The 10,591-nt window shown below is 39.6% G+C and overlaps 1 protein-coding gene across 1 annotated transcript in view; it reads right to left on the bottom strand.

Annotated features, from left to right (window-relative positions):
- Positions 1 to 4,854: 4,854 nt before the first annotated feature.
- MYO3A (myosin IIIA) overlaps positions 4,855 to 10,591 on the bottom strand; it is a gene marked incomplete at both ends in the record, with an annotated part of 170,671 nt that continues 164,934 nt past the window's right edge. Inside the window, 2 exons of the mRNA XM_008587797.1 lie at positions 4,855 to 4,999; positions 6,806 to 7,706. Of these exons, the coding sequence (XP_008586019.1) occupies positions 4,855 to 4,999; positions 6,806 to 7,706 (1,046 nt within the window). The remainder of the gene's footprint in view (positions 5,000 to 6,805; positions 7,707 to 10,591) is intronic.

Genomic DNA, 10,591 nt, shown 5'->3' with positions numbered 1-10,591 from the left:
AAAAAAAAAAAAAAAAAAAAAAAAAAAAAAAAAAAAAGAAAACATATTTCTATAAAACATATAACCCAACATTATTTGAATGATCTGGCCTTCACATGAATGTAAGTGTGTTTATAGATACATGTGGAGATGTATTGGATAGTTTGTAAAACACATTTCTAGGTGCCCAAATTACAATGGTAAAATGATAGGGATACCTAAAAACTAAAGTGCATCAAATTTGCACCATAATAACCGAGAATATCAGGGTTATTGTATTAATCTAAATGACGTAAACATTTCTAAATAAATAGAAAATTGCAAATTTTTTTTCTGACATTTACTCTGAAAGCAACACAAAAGCATTTTCATAGATCAACTGTATGTATGCATGGAAAGAGACTGATTTGATTTATTGTTGATCTTACTGATGATATTATGTAAATGAAGCATGGGAAATACAGCAGCATCCTTATTTGTTAACCTTGAAACCCATTAAAAAATTACAGCCTGTTTGATAGTTATAGCTTATTTGTAAATGGAGAAAGAGAACATGCTTCCATATTACCACGGATTATTTGTACTGTAATTAATCTTTCTTTTTTTCCTCTTCACAATGGTCAACACAAATTGCCAGGTGTACCAGAATTAAGAAGAAAAACATCCCCCAAATGGAGCACTCTGCAGGGAGAAATAATGCAATGCAGGTGATGTCATTGTATACCTAAAATACAACAGCATTTATTAGTATCTGTGATCAAACAGCCATGCCTTAATTATATATATCCTATATTGTATTTCTCTCAAAGAAAATGCAGGTGCAGTTAGCTCATATCGGTTTTAATTTATAACAATTATTATCTAAACAAATAGATAAAAAGTAGTTCATATATTTATCTTATTTTATTTTTAAACTTCATAATTAGCTTCTTAGCTTTCATGCAGACATTATTTTATTCTTGATATTTCTGCCATTTAAAAATATGTCTCACAGAAAGAATCCCTTATAAAATAAAGTTACACTTTGTTAAGATCATTTGAAAAATTTAATTATTCTCATTTGTTATCCATGTTTTCTAGGGGGCTTTTTTTTTTTTTTTTTTCTGAATAAGTGAGAAGCTTTTCCAGGCCACTGTATGTAATCCAGCTAAGGATTACTGAGTTTTTAAAACAGAGTTGGGTGTAGCAATTATTTGAAGATGACTGCAGATTTTTGGAATGCATAAAATAATAAATAGGTGGCTTGCAGGCTATTTTAATATCAGAATTATTTGTAAATGAGCTTGATTTTGGTTTCCCAAATGAAATTTTCCCTGGGGAGGTATGGATTGCCATGAGGGGCAGTATTGTTAACAGGTTCCACAGCACATCAGCTAAATCTGCCTGCATTCTTCCTCTGCAGGTGAGGGCAGCTGTTTGCACTGCAAGGTTCCAAATTCCGTGGCTAGCAATTCTGATTAACTAAGAAGACAGGATATTAATACATTGTAAGACCTTCTTTTCTGACCAGAGGAGTTCAAAAGCAGACAATATATAAAAAATAAATGAACATTTAAACAATGTAATATTGCAATATGTTTTCATAAAAACCAAACTTTCAAATTCTTGCTCCCCTAGTCACCATACTTTTCTCCACCATAACGCTTAAAGGAAATTAAGCAGCTTTCCAGACAATTAATAAGCAGTGATTGAATGTCTACTGTGTGACAAATAAATGACTATATAGTACATGACATGATCCTGCTTGCAAAGTGTTGAAAATCTATTGTAGGAAGATGAAACTAATATGCATAACTTTTTAGGATAAGTAAATGCAGACTCTACTGATAATCTACTCTGTGATATCTGTAAACTGTATAAAGATAACTGTGTAAAAATCACTATGACCGGAGGAACAAGGAACAGAGGGTGGGAATTCTTAGGTTAAATGTGTTCAGGAGATTGGCAAAGAGAAGCTGTTATGTAAAGAAAATTATAGTGTAAAATTTAGGATGGTGTTTGCCTATCCTGAGGTAAAGCAGCACAACCAAAGATACAATAATGAATCTCAATCCATTGCAGAGATTAAATATTGACCAAGCAATATCTGGCCCAATTTGTGACCTCAGTTTGAGTTCTTTGAACTATATTTTATAATGGACTTTTATAAGCTATTCAAGGATTTAAAAAAATAGATTGTTAAAATATACGAACATAGATTATATCTACGAATATTGAATATAAATATGAATCTCCCCCAAAGTCGCCCAATGATTATTTGCATCCCTCCTTTCCATCTGTGTCTATTCTAATATTTAAGTAAATTTTGGGGAATACAGTAAGTAATTATAAATGAATAAGAAATTCAATAGATATTTATAGTTCCCTTCTCGCTTGCTCTCTCAGCATCATTCTGCTCAATATCTTCTTAAAAACACTCTTCCCTTGGCTTCTGCGGTACTAGACTCCCTGGCTTTCCTCCACTCTGGTTGGTCCTCTTCACTGGTTCCTGTTTACCTGACCTACACATGTTTGAGCGCTCATGCTAGGCTCTCTTCTATTCTCGTTGTAGGACTTCCTTGATGATCTTAACTGCTCCATGGCTTCAGCTACCATGTATGTGTCCACCTGCCTACCCGAGAGGTTGTCTGAATTCATCAAAGCCTTCTCATACTTAACACACCCTGAACCCAACCCACACTCTTGCCTTTTATCTATTTTTTCCCATATCCTGAGTTCTGGGTTGTCAGGTCCACCAGATCCCTCTGTGTCTTTAGATTCACTTCAGGCTGTCTCTCAGGCACTTTCTCTGCTACTCCTGGGGACATGGGACAATTCCGATGTTTGCCAGTTTAGCCTTAAACAAGTGGAGTAGAATAAGCAACCTCTCCATATGTGGAGAGAACAAAAATATTCTCCCTATAAATCAGAAGGGCTAAAGGAATACTTCTGAGTTACCATCTTTTTCATATAAGCTAAGAATTGATTTCTGATATTCTTCCTTTTTTTTTTTTTGTCTTTTTTTTTTTTCGTGTCCGGCAACGGATCGCAACCCTCAGTGTCGTGCCTGTACCGGACCGGGACCGGCAACGGGATCGCAATCCTCGGCGCTGCACGTCCGCACCTCGCTCAGCCAGTGAGCGGGAACCGGTCTGTATGTGGGATCCGAACCCTCGGCGGGAGCGCCGCCGCGCTCCCAAGCGGCGCACTGTAGCAGTGCGCCACCGGGCCGGCCCCTCTGATATTCTTCTTAGGTCCATAAAACACAATGGTAGATTGAAAAATAAAGTGAACTAATTTGACTTTCCAGTAAAATTCTGCTGCTTTTCAGGCCTGTTCAGAGTCCCTGAGACTTTGAAAAGCAAGGTCACGGCAGCACACCCTCAGCCTCTGCTCCCTCCCCCGGATGCTGTCTCCTCCCTGCACTTGCCTTTCCCAGGAATACTGGAATGAGCTGCTGGCACAGGGATCCTGCCCGGCCTCCCTTGCTCCTGCACACCACCTGCCCCTCACTGCCCCACACTCACCACATTGCACGTATGCAACCAATGGGGAAACGTAAGCCCCTGCCTCCACCCTCTGCTCTAGCCTTTGGCCCTGTTAGCATGTCCTCTGGGCACAGGCCATTGACAGCAGCCAAACTGCTGGGCCTCTTGGCTCTGACTTGCTAAGCTCTCTTTTTCACAGTGAGAGGTTCTGGGCCAGGGCCAGGCAGCAGGAGAGCAGCAGGGGTGAGCACCAAAGAGTCACTTTGTGCACAGCCATTTTTTAAGCTTTACCAAAATTCTTGACTTGAAAACAAGGTGGCAGAATACTCGATTGAAACATTAAGATAGTTTCTCTTTCTCCCACATCAGGCAAATAGGCAAGTTCATCTTAGTATTTTTTTGCTTCAGAGATTTTTGCAGGTAAGAAATCATAAGCTGCATGAAGTCAACAGCTCCAAATGTCTTTAGTAAGAACCTAACTCATTGCAAAGATGGTGCCAGGTATCTGGGAGTGCATGGGAAGACAGTGGAAGGCCATCCACTGAAATAAATGCAGATTCTCCCAGGCAGAGGTCAGCAGGGCTCCTGAACCCTTCAGTGGCAGCCCCTGCGGGAGGTGACAAGGCTGCAGAGAAGACAGCTACCTGGAGTGTGTGTTGTCACGGTGAGACTCCAGACTCACTGGAGTCAAATGTGGCCGCCTGCAGGGGATGGAAGCAGAAGAGTCTCCAGACGTGAAGGGGTCATGGAGGCCAGTTAGAACAACGAGTGTCCCAACAGTAACTTCATGGGAAAATAACTAGTGACTACAGGCTCTATCTGATTCTTCAGTGGTGGATACTTTGCACAGCCCCAGGGAGGGGAAGCTTGATGATTACTGAACTTGAGTTCCCCACCAGTTTAGTGCAATAGAGGAAGAGTATGACTGAGGCTGATTAGAAGAATATTTAGCAACGGTATTTCTTGTTTATCTGAGTTTGTACATCTGAATGGAGATTTTCACTTTCTGCACTCTATACTCAAGGCTGTAGATGCTGACAAAAGAAATAAAAATATTTCATTTGTTTGCTCTCTCTTAACAAATCTATATCTTGGCCCCCCTCTCTACATCATCCTTTTTATTCTCTCCTGGTATCATATGCAAAGTTCTACTTAAAGTGTATAATAAGGGGAAAAAGAAAAATAAAAAGAGGAAGAGAATGAAGTCAGAGAAGGTAGGAGGTAGGTAGAACATCCTGGAAAAAATGTGTTTATACTCATAAGAAATAAAATGAAACAAGGGTTCTTCCCAAGAGAGAACACATTCACCTTGAGTCTGTCACAGACTAAAGGTGGGAAATTAACGTACAAAGTATCTGGTATTTTTTTCCCCCTAGAGTCAGGAAGTTCTAATTCTACTGATCTTTACCTGAGAGACATTGCTGAGGAGGAACCCGTCTAGTTACTGGCTTATGGGGATAGACACCCAGATAAAGTGGCTTCAGTTGCTGTGACACAATCATTTCATTCAATTTTTTCTGCAGAATGAAATATTCTTCAGATAACTTTGATATCTAAAAAGAAGGTCTTGTGTCAGATTATATCCAGGAAAAGAATTCAGAGAACTCTATAGGTACACCGGGGCCTGATAAATTCCTTATCAACAGTCTTTGGGACTCTCATGTTTTTCTTCTCCAGGACCCACTCTGACCATTGTTCCAAGGTCTAATAAAGTCCTCACTTGACATAACCTCCACTTTTGTGCTACTTGCTCATCTCACACTTTTCAGTAAAAACTTTCAAACACGTCACACTTCATGCAACATTGTAATCTGGATCAATTCCTTCCTAGGGTTCCTGAGATCCGGCTTCTGTTCCCACCGGTCTGCTGCAGTTGCCTTTCTGCTTCTATTCTGGGGAACCCCTCTGCTGCCTTCGATTGTGTTAAACCTCCCTCCTTTCCTTTCCAGTCGTCTTAGCCTGACTTCAGGGCTACTGTCTTCTGGGTCCTCTCTTTCCACTCTATCCCTTTGCCTCTGTCTGGTCTGCATCCCAGCTCTGATAACATGGCTGTCCTGCTAAGTTGAGTGTGGGTCTCCAGCCTTTCTGCCTCTAGCTTTGTCCCCAAGAAGCACTGAATCTACTCCCATGATGAGATTAGCCAACTCTAGGTGGATGACTTGGTAATTCTACCTCTCCTCAATGTCTCAGTTGCACAGCAGGTCTGGGTTCTAATCTCTGATTTGGTCTTTAGAGTGAGAAAATTTATGCACCAGGGAAAGGAAGGACTGCATATACATTAAACTCATTATTTCCATGAGCTTAAAAAAAAATGGGAAGGGGCTAGGTAAATCAATCAATGCCAGATCTCCACTGACAGGTAGAAGTTGGAGATGTCTGGGCCATACCTGTAACACTAAGACGGGGTCCAAAGGCAGTTACTATGCTTTCATCATCAGACAAAAAGCAGAGTTTAGAGACTTAAGGGTTTTAGATGACTCTCCTTTGCATTAACACATTATGATATTTCTTCTATTATTTCATGTACCATTCACTACCCTGGTTATTCATGTATTTTAGATGTCATCTAGTTAAAACGTTTTACTTTACACAGGTGAAAATAAAAATGCTGACATAGAAAGTGATTTTCTTAAGGTCAAATACCTAGAAAGAGCAGGAACTAAAACTGGCATTTACAGGAGCTGGTTCCTGTGATCTGTCCATGGTACTAATTTATCAGTTACACCACGTATACCTGTGAGGAGCCTAAAACCTATCGCTCCCTGTGCTGTTCTCTAGAAACAGCTGAAACATGCCCACTAGCAGCATGAAATGGTCTCCAAGAGAGAATTTTCCTTTGTGGTTTTTCTTTATGATTCCTCATTGTCCACAATTGCTCATTGTCATGATGTAACACGCAGACTTTCATCTTCATCAAATATATGCCCCAGTATGTCTACATAGCTAATTTTGATACCTAATTATGTTTTTTAAACTAAAATTTGAGGCAAGGAGAGAGCACAGACTTTAGGAGATTTAGAAAAAGTAAAAAAAAAATTTTTTTTAGCTCTAGCAAAAGATCTCAGAGATACATTAAACTCTGCACTATCAAGTCTTAGCATTTTAGGAAGCTATATAAACGAATCTCTAGTAGCCTTACTACATGAGTTTTCTATCACATTTGATACTATTTTTATCAAGGTAAATTGGTTTAAAATTTCATGGCTATTTGGATAGCAGGATTCCAAGACATTTTATTTAAAAGGTTTGCAGTGTCATAAACATAGATGAAACAAAATAACAGCTATTAATTATTTGTTTAATTCACTTATTGTGTAGTTCCCAGAGATTTTTACTAGTAAGTACATTTATTTACATACCTGTTTTGAAAAAATTGCCATATCACATGCTGCTTTTTCTGAAATTGCTTTTGAGTCTTTGTCATTCTTCATCTTGATGTTAAAAGTTTCCTCATGTTTTGTGGGATAGGAATACAAACTGTGAGTGTTTCTTGCTACTTCTGTTGGTGTTGCAACAATCTTTTGATTCTTAAAAGAAGGAGACATCTTGTCCTTTCTTAGTTGCTGCCTTCTCTTGTAACCCCGGTATGTGCTCTGAATGAACACTGCTGCTTTATCTTCTTCTTCCTGGGCCTGTATCATTGGTTCAACTTGCCTCTCTTTGACTGTCCCATGCCTCAGGCAGCTTCTCTCCTGGCTGCATATCGATGCATTCTGGGTAACTACAGATGTTTTTTTTCCTTTTTTCTTGCTATTTGCATTTTGATAAACTGACCTTTGGCTAAGACGAGGTTCCAGAGTTTTTTTTAAAGAAGTCTCATTCTTGGCCAAGCAAAGCCCTGGGTAGCTTGGCCTTTCTGATATGCCCTTCCTTTCTAGATATGCTGTCTTTGAACCTTCAAAATTCCTTTCTTCTGTGTATCTCTGATAGTAACTCTGGATCACGGCATCCTCCTGTTCTGTTTTCTTTGTCTTACTGTTCTCTTGGAGGTCTTTGTTAAACTTCTGTTTGGGTCTTGCTTCTGCCCAAGGGTCCCCCATGAGATCCAGTTCTTGCTTAGCCTCTTCCCCATACACATTATTCATTTTTTTCTGAGTTTGATATTCTCTGTTGTTACTCTCAACAGCATTTGTGGCTTCCTCTTCAGCTCTGAAAGTAGAAGTCTTCACTGCAGATGTATTTCCGTTATTATTTGGAGCTGGAATGACTATTTCGTTATCAGAGACAGCATTTTCTGTTTGTTTCTTCATAAAAGATTCCCTGTGTAAAACATTATATCTGAATACACGATACTAAACTAGATCTTATTGTTTCTTTCAGCAGTAGCCACATGCTACATAATTTTGAGAGAAAAGCAAAAGGAATAAAAAAAGCTCAAAATAAAAACTTATCAAGTCACATTAATCAAGTGCTTCAGAAAATGTTCTTTCTAGTGGCAACTGTGATGGCTATTCAAATAATGAGAAAACCAATTTCAACTTAGAGTGAGAAATATCCCAGCATACAAAGAACAATATTTTAATTTAATAAGGTATCAAAATTCTAGGAATAAAATCTCTTAAAAATATGTCCTTTTCAAAGCAAAGTACCTACAGTGATGTGATACTGTGGGAAATACACCTAATTTTGAGACCAGTGAGCAGGGTATGTTTACTAGTCTGATGTATGTACTTTAATAAACACTCAGTTTATTAATCACAGGAAAACCTTGCAAAATTAAAGGAAAAGCAATGTCCTCACCACAGTTCATAATCATGAAATATGTTGCCCAAAATTTCACAGTTATTACTTTGCCTATATCTTCCAAAATGATTTCCCTTTAACTTGAAGATAAGGTCTTCTATAGATATTTTTATCCAACAGCAAAACCCTCTCAAGAGCAACACAGTTTAAAAGGTGTTAAGATGAAGTCAAAAAGTCAAACCTGACACCCTGAAATGCTAACATCTCTTACTACTAGTTGGGGGGCTTTTGCCTAAAACTTTTCATCTTGACCCAGGAACCCACGTGAGAGTTTTGTTCTTCTGCAATCTATTCGTGAAGAAACACTCTTCTTTGAGTCAAACCTAGAAAAAACTACTGGGACTCTATTTTCTTAATTCTACTGGCCACTTCCAGGTCTACTCTGGCATCCCAGGCTTATACAGTAAGCATAACAGAATCCTGTCAGGATCAGTCAGAAAACTAGGCAGGGAGCCAAGAATCCTCATAATTTTGAGGAGTGGCTATGCTAGTATTTTGAATACCTTCATAATGCCCCCCAGAGAATGTTTATATTTAATCCAAATACAACTGAGAGAATATAAGAATGCTGTCTCTAACTGCCTGCATTCCAAAAAATCTATTCATAAGTTAGCATTTTACTGGTGAAACCTTGTGCATACTGCTGAAGTTCCCTAGTCCATCCCATGTTAGTTTTATGTCTAGATTAATGCTACAGGACACTCCACCCTGTGACCGAGGCTAACACAACACTTGGAGGACCTAAGCACCATGTGCAATGATGCTTCTCTGGATTGACCTTTCAGAGTTCTAGTCTGTGAAGGACTGGAGGACCCTCCCGACATCTGCTGGAGAGGCTTGCAGGGCTGGGCCTTTCTCCAGCTCCTAACTGATTTTCTAGGTCACAGGTGAGGGGCCCTATCAGTGAAGGGTAAAGTGAAAACAAGGGCTGCAGGTAGCTGGGGGAAAAGGAAAGTCAGAAGCTGTGGAGGGCTGGAGGCTCCAGCCTGAAGATCTCTGGAAGGGATGTGGTCAGCCCTCCTGCCTCTTGTTTCCTTTCTCCTTCTGAGCATCCCTTCACTCTCTGCTTGTACTTTTACATCTGACTTTGTAGTCCACCTTCTACTACAGTTAGCCCAATAAATGTCATATTCTCCATCCCAGACCATGTAGGGACAATTTCTTATTCACATTCGTGTGTCCTGAAGTGGATCTTGTCTGTGGCAGATTAATAAGTCTCTGCTAAATTGAAAGCTAATGCTTGGCATTCTCAGAAAAAAGGTGCAGCAAATTAGTATCTAATTGAACACCAGACTTCTTTATTAAATGTAATATCAACACATAGTAATTTCTAGAAGCAGTAAAATTTGTCCATCTTTCTTCCACTTATAACTCTCAGATTCCTGAAGTACAGGAGACACAGTAACATCCACCCTGCTGCTCCTGAGGCAGGTATGTGGTCTTTTTGAAGTTGCTGGACTGTTTTACAACTAGTAACAAAGAGATAGAAGTCATCTGGATCCTTGCAGGCAAACACAAAGACCATATATGTAGGTGTTTGAATACACAAAGAACTGAAAACACCAAATGCCTCTGTATTTCAGATAAACATTCATGTTTGTCAAATGTGGAAATAAAGTTGGCCTAGGTGGTACAGAGAGAGTGTGGTGAGGGAAGGAATGGCAAAGAAGCCAGCTCTGAGACCAGCAATGAGACCACTGTTGGCATGCGGGAACAGCAGTGGATGGGGAAGTGGACAGCAGATGCGGGTGGTTGGGGAGAGAAGGACACCGTCTCTTCTTCTATCCCATTCTCTCACCCTTTCCATGGTCAGTTCTAATGTCAAAGACAAGGGATCTGAGGTTGAGGCTGGAATGATCTTTATCTCCCTGGACAACCACTTGCCCATCTTTAAATCAATTCAAGTTTCACCAATATCTAGATATTTTTCCCTTTCCCTAATCCCTACCAACCAAGGCAGGGTCCCCCCTCCCTGCCCGCACCGCCCCTTTGCATATTTTCTATAGCAGAGTTAACTCATTTTAGTAGAATCATGTATTTATTGGCATGTTTCTTTTCCGTGATGCTGTGATGAGGATGAGGACTTTGTTTCATTTATTTATCTGTCCCCACTACCTAGCAAAAAAGCCTGATGAATAAGTAAATTCAGGTGGATCTGCTAATATGCACTTGGAAATATAGACATGAAGTTTGAGAAGAAGAAAGGGAGCTGATGATTACAACTTAGGGGCCAATGTTATACTGGCTATTAAAGCCATGGGAATGAAGGAGAGGGCCCGAAAACATTTTTTAGACATGGAGGACTTAAAGTTGGAGAGGAGGTATTGGCAAAGGACACTCATAATTAGGAGCAGAATTGTAGAGATCAGTCTGGTTGAAGCCAAGGAGAAAAACTTGAAGGA

Source organism: Galeopterus variegatus, unplaced genomic scaffold (assembly GCF_000696425.1).
Source record: "Galeopterus variegatus unplaced genomic scaffold, G_variegatus-3.0.2 Scaffold4545, whole genome shotgun sequence".
Taxonomy (NCBI): Eukaryota; Metazoa; Chordata; class Mammalia; order Dermoptera; family Cynocephalidae; genus Galeopterus; species Galeopterus variegatus.
Note: the sequence above shows the minus strand (reverse complement) of the source record. Positions and strands in the feature narration are given on the sequence as shown.